The 12,463-nt window shown below is 41.1% G+C and overlaps 1 protein-coding gene across 1 annotated transcript in view; it reads left to right on the top strand.

Moving 5' to 3' along the window:
* The first annotated feature begins 402 nt into the window (after positions 1 to 402).
* The window catches only part of rc3h1b (ring finger and CCCH-type domains 1b), a 12,937-nt gene continuing 876 nt past the window's right edge, over positions 403 to 12,463 (top strand). Inside the window, exons 1-20 of the mRNA XM_020595858.1 lie at positions 403 to 432; positions 590 to 813; positions 2,806 to 2,926; positions 4,423 to 4,662; positions 4,807 to 4,982; positions 5,235 to 5,435; positions 5,618 to 5,750; positions 6,323 to 6,441; positions 6,703 to 6,815; positions 7,287 to 7,523; positions 8,119 to 8,330; positions 8,464 to 8,873; positions 8,983 to 9,141; positions 9,332 to 9,487; positions 10,347 to 10,569; positions 10,950 to 11,043; positions 11,203 to 11,299; positions 11,525 to 11,740; positions 12,135 to 12,238; positions 12,353 to 12,458. Coding sequence (XP_020451514.1) covers positions 429 to 432; positions 590 to 813; positions 2,806 to 2,926; positions 4,423 to 4,662; positions 4,807 to 4,982; positions 5,235 to 5,435; positions 5,618 to 5,750; positions 6,323 to 6,441; positions 6,703 to 6,815; positions 7,287 to 7,523; positions 8,119 to 8,330; positions 8,464 to 8,873; positions 8,983 to 9,141; positions 9,332 to 9,487; positions 10,347 to 10,569; positions 10,950 to 11,043; positions 11,203 to 11,299; positions 11,525 to 11,740; positions 12,135 to 12,238; positions 12,353 to 12,458 — 3,345 coding nt within the window. The 5' untranslated portion in view covers positions 403 to 428. The remainder of the gene's footprint in view (positions 433 to 589; positions 814 to 2,805; positions 2,927 to 4,422; positions 4,663 to 4,806; positions 4,983 to 5,234; positions 5,436 to 5,617; positions 5,751 to 6,322; positions 6,442 to 6,702; positions 6,816 to 7,286; positions 7,524 to 8,118; positions 8,331 to 8,463; positions 8,874 to 8,982; positions 9,142 to 9,331; positions 9,488 to 10,346; positions 10,570 to 10,949; positions 11,044 to 11,202; positions 11,300 to 11,524; positions 11,741 to 12,134; positions 12,239 to 12,352; positions 12,459 to 12,463) is intronic.

Genomic DNA, 12,463 nt, shown 5'->3' with positions numbered 1-12,463 from the left:
ACACCAAAAAAAAAAAAAAAAAAACTTGAAACATAAAAAGGTGTCCAGGAATGACTTGTGTGTCTCAGAATAATTTTGGACTGGCACATTTGATGCCTCGTGAGATGTATGATTGACAGACCTGCAGATAAATGTTGCAGTGACAGTAGCACGGAGATTGTCTGTCCACTGTTTTTACAGTGAGAGCACTGTTTGTGCATAAGTTGTTTTTTCTGCAGTCGCACCCTGTGCGATCTTTGACAAAAGTCAGTCGCACCTTTAAATAAGTTTGGCCTCAAAATCTGAGTTCTCAGTCTGGAGCCCTGTAAAGCTACATTTGGGCTTGTATGTAAAGCTGTTTGATTTGGTGAATTTGGATTGCACAATTTTAATTCACTTTGTCTTCTTCTTTTACAGTATTCATCACGCGATGTGATCCAAAATCCACAATGTGTGAGAACATTTAAGAACGTTTGTTCGGAAGAAAAAAATTCTTGATTCCAGTGGAATCTTCCATATATATAATTATTATTATTATTATATTTTTTTCTGTGTTAAAGCTTACACATATTTGCGTACACTTGTCCCCATCAACATATAACCATGCCAGTGCAAGCACCACAATGGACAGAGTTCCTGCTGTGCCCAATCTGCACACAGACATTTGAAGAGACTGTTCGCCGGCCCATCAGCTTGGGCTGTGGACATACTGTCTGCAAGATGTGCCTGAACAAGTTACACCGTAAGGCCTGTCCCTTTGACCAGACAGCCATCAGCACAGACATCGAGCAGCTGCCTGTCAACACAGCCCTGTTGCAGCTGGTGGGAGGCCAGGTAAGACCTGTGTGTTTGTACACTAGTTTGGCAGTTTATGACAGATATCTCATTTGGAAACACTTGTGCAGAGCCTTTGTTGTTGCTGGGTTGTGATTAAAGGTAACAGCTTTTGTGTTTTAATGGAACATTTTAAAATACTATTGTTATTTTGACAGTCTTTTCTGTAATTACAGTTTATGGATTGTATTAGAACATTACAGACAGGTTGTCACATGTGCATGTAACTTGGAGAGTCATTTATGAGTCACACTCCAGTCATTGAGCAATGGATTTATTTCTGTTGGTTTACTGAGTGCAAGCATTAAAGCTATTTTTTTCTGAGTCAGTGTTTGACTGTCAGGGTGAGGCAAAGTGAATTTCCAGGTATCACTGTATAAATTCCAGGTATGCTGTATTAGATAACAACACTGTATTCACTATGACCATGTTGTGTATCTGATACAGTCACAACTCTGAAGTTGTATTTCTTAGCTGAGTGCCTTCCATATCAGAATCAGAATCAGCTTTATTGGCCAGGTGTGTTGGACACAGGAATTTGACTCTGGTACAGCAGCTCTCTTGATACCAAATCTGAAACTTGTTGTGCATTTATTGTCTGCAGTAGTAGATTAGTAAGCCCAGAAGGAAATGGAAAGTTAAGAGTTCTGTAGGAGTACTCTCTGTTGTCATTAGGGATATACCTATACCGGTATGGGTCTCTGGTCCAGTGCCACCCTACTGCTTTACCTGTACTCATAAAAGTTGTGTGATACTATGCATTAATACCACTTAACATTATGATAACCTCACACTTGTGATTGTGAACGGTGGTCGTTCTGCAGATTATATTGAATTGTTGTAAATAAGAAGAAACCAAATGCTAATTTTACATAGGCCTAATTAATGGCGGTATCTAATGAGCTCTGTGTATGAAAATGAGTTGAATCCTTTTCGACTTGAAGGGTGAGTTTGAGCAGCTTTTCTACAGCAGAGTATGTATGTGTCCAGCAGAGAGGACAGGATGATGCCACAGACAGTAGCCAGTTTAAAGTAAGATCATACACCCTTTTAACATTTTAAGTTACCAACTGTTATATTGTGCGCTCCTAAACTTTGACATTCTGGGCAGGGGTTGTGAAATCATTTCATCCTAAGGGAGGGTCACACTCCAAAAAAGGTTAAAAACCACTGTATGCTGTGTAGGAGGCTACAGTCAGTTACAGCTTATATTCAGTAGAGGTGATGGCAGTGCTGTGTTTATAAGGTTTTAAGAAAATTTGCATAGTCTCCTGTTATATTTTATTTAATCACAATCAAACAAAAACTCAAAAACTGCCTCTAAGGTCACACAGATTTTTTTGATAAGTTTTATAGCAGAAAAATTGCATTAAGCACTTCTGCCGGTACTCTGAGTACTCAAATATAAGTACTTGTACTTGGTCTGAAAAATAGTGGTATCAGTACATCCCTCTGTGTCACCCATGAAAATAATTTAACACTTATTGATTAAAATACCACAGAGCTTCAGGTTTCTTCAGTCAGTGTTAAAAGTCTAAAGTGAAGGGGTTACATTTACTTTTGAATTTTACTGGATGCCTAATGGTCATTTAATTGACCATTGCAATGCTTGTCAATTGTGTCTGCTATTTGACATAACACTATTAAAGACGATTGCTTTTATTCAAAAATTGATTTTGTTTCAGTAGCGAGTTTGTGCTGCTGAGAGTTTTTCTAGATGTTGACAACGCAAAGTTCTTGTAAAAACTCGGAGACCTTTGACTGACTTACAATTTTACTTTGTCACATTAATGTCACAGATTCAGAGATCAGAGATAACTTGGTATTAATTACAAAACTCATTTCTGTGTAGTTGTTCTAAGTCTTACATCAGACACTGAACAGAGAATGATGACTGTGTTCCACTACAACATTATTGATACATAATTTTACTGAAGGTTTTCAGCTACCGCAGTGGGTTGTCTTTAATTTTCCCACTCTGTTCTGCTGTAGGTTCCCAAGGCTCAACCAGTTGCCTTGATTACCAGTCCAGAGGACTCTCAGCATTATGAGGAAGCCAGGCAGTGTGTGGAGGAGCTGGCTCTCTACCTCAAACCCCTTAGCAACACCCGAGGTACTTGCATGCACAAACACATGTTTATTATTTATAGTCTCTTCTTAGTTAATAGTGATCCAGTGACACTCATATGGCTGGAGGGTATTTTCAACATGGGAAGTCCACAGTTGCACAGTAGTTTTGGAGGCAAAGTGGTTTATGATGTGAGAATATTGTTAGGTGACTGATAATACACATGGCCTTGTTCCTTTTTCAAACACTACATTGTTTATGGGTTTGTATGTCCTACATGCAATGTCATCTTGGAAGCCAGTAAACTGTATGAATAAATGGTTAAAGTCATCAGTGCTTTCCATTTAGATCAGCATTTTTAAAAACAGCATGTTACAGCTCATGAACTTATGAATTTGAAGCTGTCTGAAAATTTCCACTTACAAAGTAGTAAATGACATTAAGTGTGTCTTAGACTGTACTCATAAGCACATTTAAACACAGCGCCATTCAAAACACAATAAATTACACATTGCAGGTGTCTATTGCATTTTTAATTGTCAGAAGTAGAAATAAATGCTACTATAACACTACTGTAATTTGCAATATAATGTAAAAGAGAAAAAATAGCGACTTTGTAAATTATTGCTTGATTAACAAAAACAACCTTTGATGGAATTTTAATGAAATGTATTAAATGAGTTGATTATTGCCATGTTTTATATGTGCAGCTTCAAGGCTACTCTGTTTCTTTTTAGCTGTTAGAGTCTGAGACACTGAATAAAACCACATGACACCATAAGCAACTCTCAGCTGCTCTTTGCTCCTCTCATCATGTCCTGTTTCCCAGCGATGACGAAAAATATCATGGTTGATTGCGAGAAACTGGAGCTGGCATTAGCTGATTAATCAGTAAATGTGGCAGTCCAGTAGAATGCTCCGGTTATTACTGATGTGACACAAAACACTAATATTACACAAAGCTTGAATTATTCCAAAATTAAAATCATGTTAATCCAATTCAAAAGTAAAATCATGACCATACTAGGTTGCTAATGTTGCCAAAACAAACACGTCAGCTTTAGATACCAACACATCCAGAAAGGAGGACATTACATCTGAATTCACTTGATTTATCAATGTGTAAAATAAAGAATCATACATTAATTGTTGTTTGTACCACTGCTAAAAATGAAACTGTAATTTCTAAGAAAGAGGATTAAATTGGGCCCTACACTTGTAGCATATATTGACTCATACTTTTTAACACTGGTGCAAGTTTTAAGCAGTTTGCTTAAAAGGTTGTCCTGTTATTATTTGAAAATGATTGATTTCTTGATATTGGGTTACTACTAACAATTGATAAGTCATTACAAGTTTGTAACATTGATTTTTTTTTATTTTATTTTTTGAAATAAGCATTTTCACAATGTAACTGAAACAAATTGGCTGGTGGTTCTAATAATTAGTCTTTCTCCATTGATATAAATGTGGTATACTGGTATGTTGCATTTTTCTGTATTTATTCCATGGGTGTACCAGTTGTCCTGTCTAATCATCAGGTGTGGGTCTGAGCAGCACAGCCCAGAGCATGCTGAGTCGACCTATGCAGAGGAAACTGGTAACACTGGTCCACTGCCAGCTTGTGGAGGAGGAGGGCCGCGTTAGAGCCATGAGAGCTGCCCGCTCTCTGGGTGAGCGAACGGTCACTGAGCTCATTTTGCAGCACCAGAATCCACAGCAGCTCTCCTCCAATCTGTGGGCTGCTGTCCGTGCACGAGGATGTCAGTTTCTCGGTCCAGGTATAATATTTTTTATTACCTTCAAAGAGAGAAAATCAAGCAGAAGCAGTCTATATGCTCTTTGTAAATGTTGGCTGCTCAGGCTTTTTAACAATTAACTGTTTAATTATGGTTTTGATGTTTGTTTGTTTTTTTCTTCATTAGCAATGCAGGAGGAAGCTCTAAAGTTGGTGCTTCTTGCTCTAGAGGATGGATCAGCTTTGTCCAGGAAGGTTTTGGTTCTCTTTGTTGTCCAGAGACTGGAGCCACGCTTTCCACAGGCCTCTAAAACTAGCATAGGCCATGTGGTGCAGCTCCTTTACAGGGCCTCCTGCTTCAAGGTACGTCTCTAGCTGAGGACCAGGAAAAATCGTCATTAATTTTCTTTAAATTTCTGAGAAATAATGTAGGTCATGTGGTACAATGGGGCCCATCACTCCTTAAAAGTGACCATGAAAAGCCTTTTTTTTTTTAATAAATTCATTGCTAATGCAATGCAGTGATGAGTATAAAACAGACAATTAAGTAAAAGCTCTCATCTAAGCCTAAGGGGGAAATTAAAATGTCACCTAACTTCATCTGTGGCTGTCTAGGTGACCAAACGTGATGAAGATTCATCTCTGATGCAGCTGAAAGAGGAGTTTCGAACTTATGAAGCTCTGCGGCGAGAGCATGACTCTCAGATTGTTCAGATTGCCATGGAGGGTGGGCTACGGATTGCACCTGACCAGTGGTCTTCTCTGTTGTATGGGGATCAGTCTCACAAGTCACACATGCAGTCTATTATAGATAAGGTAAGGGGCAGAAGTACACATTCTTTTTGTTGATGTTTAACAGTGTGTTTGCTTCCACGTCCGCAAATATTTCTTAAATGTGATCTGCAACATGGTGCCATTTTCTAGCTTTTTATATCAAAGCATGTTCCTATATAAATATATGAAAGCATTAACTTTCTGTCTGTCTACTTCTGGCATAGCTGCAGACGCCAGCATCTTTTGCTCAGAGTGTCCAGGAGCTGACTATTGCGTTGCAGAGGACCGGCGATCCAGCCAACCTCAACAGGTTGCGGCCCCACCTGGAGCTGCTGGCCAACATTGATCCCAGCCCTGGTAAGAACAAGCTGATTTCAGGAATCTTGGTTTTGAAGTGATGTAAAGAGCAAGTCAAATATATACAGTGTCACAATTTTAGAATTTGAACTGTGACCTCTGGAGTAAATGTCAGGATATGTTAGGAGTATGTTGTTTAGATTTTAGTGTGTGTTGGTATTTGTCCTCCAAATGTCACAAGTTAGTGTGTTGTAATATAAAGATCTGCTCCAGTAGTGCAACACTGTGCTAAGGTGTTGAAAGAATGTCTTTAATCATAAGAAATTAAGCTGTGAATGAAATGCTGTGTTGCAAGTAGATCTCTATTGTATTTTGTAATGTTTTACCAGCAGGTATATAAAATTCAGCACCACATCTTGTAATCCTCACTAAATCATATCTGTTGGTGAGATCAAGAGAAGTGGTTGGCACACAGAGCAAGTGGATTGTATCATCTATTTAGGTTTATGTATTTAGATGGCAAAAAGTAGAAACATTCATAGCAACAAACTCTTGGGATTATGTAGATTAATTTTGAGTTTGCAGGCTAGACAGTTTTCTTTTATTTATCCATGTTTTTCTGTTTATCCCAGATGCTCCTCCTCCTACATGGGAGCAGCTTGAAAAGGGGTTGGTAGCAGTGAAGACAGTGGTGCATGGCCTGGTGGACTTTATCCAGAACCACAGCAAGAAAGGAGCTGATCCTCAACAGGTCAGTTTTCAATTGGATCACAGAAAAGCTGGGATTAAGAATGGTGTTGATACCTTCTGATGGCTCATGGGTGCAAAACACCTTAAGACACTTGATGTTGATGTTTCATTTAGAACACGTCTATATATTCTTAGGTATTTAGAAAATATTATTAATATAATAATAATATTATAGTTTTTACGACTTCATAAATAGTTTTACCATAATGAAACAAAAAGCTGAGAATCCTCTATTTTAATAATACTTGATGTCTTTCTTTAGCCTTCTCAGCACAGCAAGTACAAGACATACATGTGCCGTGACATGAAGCAGAAAGGAGGCTGTCCTCGTGGGGCCAGCTGCACCTTTGCTCACTCTCAGGAAGAACTGGAGAAGTGAGTCTTCAACATGATGCATTGTCTCAACTCAACTCAACTTTATTTATATAGCGCTTTACCACAGCACAGCTGACCAAAGCACTTAACATATCATACAAATATAAAAACAACACATAAAAAGCTATAGACAGTAATATAAACACTAACACCAGGGACAGAGTGTCATTCCTGGTCAAACGCCAATGAATAGAAGTAGGTCTTCAAATAAGACTTAAAAGTGGACAGTGAGGGGGCCTGCCTAATATAAAGCGGCAAGGCATTCCATAGGTTTGGACCTACCACAGCAAAGGCTCTGTCCCCCCTAGTTTTCCGCCTGGCCCTTGGTGCCTCCAGAAGAAGCTGTATATTTTCTTGTGTATATTTTCAAATTAGATTTTGCTGTTGGATTGAAACCATTTTCCTTCTCTCATTTATCCAGAAATACCACAGCGTTTCATATACAATTTGTACTGTATTTATGTTTGTCAGGTATCGTAAGATGAATAAGCGTCTGGCAGCTCGCCTCCCTGGCCCTGGTGGGCTCATGCCAGAAGAGGGCCTTCCTCTTGATGTAGCAGTGACCCGGAAACATTCACCCCTTACCAATGGCACTGTTGCGCCCCAGCTCATTGCTCGTGGCACGGACACAGTTCCCTATGAACTGTTGCGTAAAACCGTCAAGATGGATGGAGGGAGTCCCAGTGCCCCAGGATCCCCACCTGATGTGTGAGTGTAGCGCTCTGTACAGTAATTTAGTTGGCACCTAAAGAGCAGGTAACTATGTGCCATGGAGCAAACCAAATTCAAACCACAAAACCAAATTCCTAATTTTTTGATACAAATGAAACATTTGAAATGATACTCCTTTTTCTAAGGGACTCTATGTATTAACCGTGAGTGCTGGCATCTCTTCGTAATACAGCATTTGTCAAGACTAAACATGTATGCACATTCTTTCACATTCCACTAATTTAATTTCTTATTTTTGTTTGTAGCTGTCATCCAAAGTTAATACAGTTCAGTTTAGTCTAAGAAAGCACAATAGTCAATGGAAAAGAGGGCATGTCGTTGTTTAGTATGTAGAATAATATTTGAATTATGAGTTTAGGGAAAAATGTAGTATGTAATATCTGAAATAATGCACTTGTGTAAGGCAGTCTAGCTAACACCACCACCAGATATAAAGTAGTCTTAGCCTAAAGTGGAAACCTGCAGACCTTTAATACTCAGAGGCTCACAGTTATGGTTTGATTTACATATACTGTATGTAGCTCACTGTCTATCAGCCCTGTTTGAATTAACATGACATTTATTCTTGTAGTCTGGATGCTGTGCCCAAACCTGGGATGCCTCTGCCACCTCATGCCATTGCTCATCCAAGGATGCCAGCAGACCACCTTTCTGGGGTGAAGCACATGCCTGTGGTACCCAGAGGTTCACCAGTGTACCCCCCTCCGCAGCTCTCTGAGATGTGCTATGACACTCGCCCACCACCTTCTGCTTCGCAGTATGAGCCCCCACAATATCCCACAGGTAAGGCTCAAGTAAAGTGAATAGTGTGCTTCTGTTTCTTCTGTGTTACTGATGCAAATTCATTATCTTTTTGCTTTATACTTGGAAGTAGTTTGTGAGATAGATGTGAATAAGTCTTCCATTTATTTTTCAGGGTACCCATACCAACAGCAGGGACAGTATGTTCATAGGGATTACATCCGTAACCCTCCAGCCCCTAGTGAGTCTGGACCCACTTACCAGGATCCCTATTCTGGCTACGGCCCTCCAGAGCGCACCTACCAGACCCCTCACTCTGGTCCAGCCTTCTCCTACCCTCACCCTCCACACTATGACCGAGGTCGCCATGGAACATATGCTGGCCCACCACCTCCCCCACAGCCTTACCCATCCCAGAGAGATGGCCTGATTAGAATGAGTCCCGCGCCTATGGATGTTGCCCCGCCGTCAGCAGGGCAGGCTAACTCGCTCTACCACCAGGAGCCCAGTGCCCGGGATAGATACCCACCAGATGGCTATTATCAACCAGGTGCCCAGGCACCAACCATGAGAGCTTATGTCAGGGTATGTTTTGATAGTTCTTCATTTACTCTATTTGCTTTTCTCTTTGTGTGATCATGGTAATTATAAAACACTAAGAAACAATGAAGCAATATTTATGTGTGTGTCTTAGGGGCCATCATATGGTGGTTCACAGCCCAGCCTGGACTATCTGCACCGACGTCGGCAGGAGCTGTTATCCCAGCTGGAGGAAAGGAAGGTTATCTCCCCTCCACCATTTGCTGCCTCTCCAACTCTTCCTCATCCTTTCCCTCGTGACTACCCTCCTGAGGTTAGTACTGAGTGAATTTCTCTGCGAGTCTTCGAGACTGGATCAGGTTGTGGCATTAAACTGTAAGATCTGACACATATAATTTTAGGATTCACAAACAGTAAGGAACATGGGGGATGTATTACTTTAAAATGAGTATTGGTTCACTGTAGTGATAGTGCTTTTTCTTCTGCATGTCCTGTGGTTGCAGTATGGTGAGGAGAGCTCAAAAACCATGGTGAAATGCAGAGAGCCTGACTACGCCGGGCAATACTCACCCTGGTCTTGTGAAACTATTGGCTCCTACATTGGCACAAAAGATGCCAAACCTAAAGAAGTCATGATTCCTGGTGCCATGGATATGATGGTGAGTTTCAGATGGATATAACCAGCGACATAACCAGTGATAATCATGTCAGTATTTCCCATTGGCTCTATATACGATTGCCACCACTTCTCTCCACTATGTAAAAGTGAAGCTAAAATATTGTGAATATGGTGACTGCCTCCTTGCTTTTTGCCACCAGATTCTGCTCAGTAGTGATGAGAAGTAGAGTGGCGGCATCAAATCACTAATCAAAACTGTCAAAGGAAAGTCACTTTCGGCTTTTCCTGTTTAGGAGTCGCCACAGCGAATCGTCACACTGACGACTCGCATGTTGACATTTGGCACGTGTTTTACGCCGGATGCCCTTCCTGATGCAACCCTGATTTGAACCCGGGCCGCAGTGGCAAAAGCGCTGCGCCTTAACCACTAGCCTACCAGGGATGGCTATACTAATCAAAACTCTCAAATCAACCAAAATACACCCATTTTTACATAATCAAATAACTTATTAAACCAGAAAAATGATCACTTGTACACAAATCAGCATGGTAATATCTACCAAAAATGATGGATATCATCTCTGGGAAAATTTTATTTGATTTGAGTTGTTAGTTTGGCTCATGTCCTATCCACTAACATGGAGGAGACAGGATTTCTGACCTTTACTGCAACCAGCCACCAGGGGGATCATTTCTAGGTGGCTTCACTTCTGGGAGCTGTCAGACTGTCTGTTGTAAATGCAGTCAGTGGTGTTTCCCATGTAAATATTTGAGGTGGCAAAAAACATTGTTAAATCACTCTTTCAAGTGAGAAAGGAATATGTTACTCACTTTGCCTCTTCCTCACATCTCTCCATACCATAACCTCTCCTCTCTCTACCCATCCCTTTCCCTGCCAGAATGTGGAGGCTAAGGGTCTGAGGGAGCCATCGTTGGAGGCTCCTCGGAGAAGTGCAGAAGTCAAGGACGATGACCCCATTATTCCTTTTGGCCCCCAGCCCACTGTATCACGATTCGGTGCCATCTCTCGCACCTCAAAGACAGGCTACCAGACCACTGGCCCCATACAGGCTATGGCCTCCACTCCCCAAAACCCAAACTCTAAACATATGGCCATTCAAGGTAACAGAAAAAAGATGTGCACGGCAACATATTAAACTCCATCTCTACTGTTTTTTTTTAAGTAGTTTAAAGTCTCCTACTCTCAAAGCAAGTGGTATAGAAACTGTTGTGACATCACACCCAATTGTGAAATTGGATACACAAGGATAAGCCAGCCCCTGCACAGATAGTGTAGGGAGCCTTTCTCAGCTAAATGAAAATAGCTGCACTAAAGCCAAGCTCTCTGCCTCAGGCTATATTTGAAAAAGGGCTGTGACTTTGTTGGGAAACTATTCTAACATCTTAAAGTGAAGTTTTGCTTTGTTGCCATTTACATAATTGTGGTGGTTATTCCGGTTTGCCAAGAAAATATGACAACCATTTTACCCTCTCACCTACAGCAGAATACACATATGGAAGCCATGTAGGGTGGGGTGGAGCTTCATACCCCTCCCACCAGCCTGCCTCCTCATCTCAGGGACACTTTAGTGAGCGGTAAGGCCTGTGTTTGCTTTTACTGTCATCTTTTTCATATTCATACAATGATCATGCTTTTGGGAAAAGAACAAAGTGCATATATGAAACAAACTTTCTGGTCTAGGGTGATGATCATAAAGCCACCTGTGTAAAATTTTCATTGTTTCCTCCTCACAGCTTACCTTTGGCAGCCCCAGACAGAGAACAGTTAAAGATTGAGCTGCAGCAGGTCAATCAACAGATCACCCAACAGACTCAAATGCACAGCATGGAGGTGTGTATACTCATTAACTAACGAGGACCTACGAAGGTCAGGGAAGGAAATGATGATAAATTCTGCATTTTTTAAAAATTATATGTCTAAAAATATTTTTTATTTGGATGTGATGTGACAAAGAATAAAAACAGCTGGCATGTTAGGCTGTATTTTTCCCTGATTATAGCCAGAAATGGCTAAATTGCACACTCATCCTGTTCACCTCCTGTTTTACTATTACAGGTTGCCAGTAACTCCTTACTGCTGCAGAGGGAGGCCAGTGCACTGGCTGGTCAGTCTGTGCAACCCAGCCAGGCCCAGGTGGCAGCAGCCCAGCAGCAGCAGCCCAAGTGGCCAGCAGGTGGAGCAAGTGCAACAGCAGTCTCCAGTGAACAGCTGAGCCTGGAGCTCCACCAGGTGGAGAGAGAGATTGGCAAGAGGACCCGCGAGATGGCTATGGTAAGGGAGTTGGATTGTTAGGCAACAGTAGGTAGAACAGTAATAATTACTGTATACAGTATATATGGATAGAATTTGGTATAGGGGGTAATTGTTGATGAAAGGTCCTCTTCCTGTGATGACTGGAGGAGGGGGACACAACATTCCACTGAGTCCCCAACAAAAAGGACAGTGAATCAAGTCTTATAACTGTCTATATGTATATACTGTATATATGAAGATGCAGTTTTCTTGAAGAATCACTTCATCCTCTCCCTGTGGAATCTATAATATACACCATGCTGCCTTTTTAGGTACATTTTGCCACAGTGGTGAATGCATATTAGCATACAACAATAACAGCAGCTAAGCATGTTTCAAGCCTCTAACCATGTTTTGTCCATGTCCAAACCAGGAAAACCAAGTAGCGCATGATGTTCAGCAGTACAAAATGAAGCCTGCAGAGAATGGCCAACTAGAGCACAAGACTCAGCTGGAAGAAATCTCCCTGGCTCTTGGGTGAGCATAGACATATTTAAACATAAGTATGTTATATTCCCTGAATATGCATATGTTCCATTATTAGCCTTCCCTCTTCCCAGTTATCACATGCGTCTTTTATGCCCCTTTCAGGGAGGTGTCAAACGGCGCCAGCAGCCTGCAGGAAAGTGCAGTAGGCGGGTCTATGCTGTCACTGACTAGTAAGACATCTTCATTGAGCCTGTGTTCTGATCCAGGTGCCAC

The sequence above is a fragment of the Monopterus albus genome, unplaced genomic scaffold (assembly GCF_001952655.1).
Source record: "Monopterus albus unplaced genomic scaffold, M_albus_1.0 scaffold28.1, whole genome shotgun sequence".
Taxonomy (NCBI): Eukaryota; Metazoa; Chordata; class Actinopteri; order Synbranchiformes; family Synbranchidae; genus Monopterus; species Monopterus albus.
This window is presented reverse-complemented; position numbering and strand designations above follow the sequence as displayed.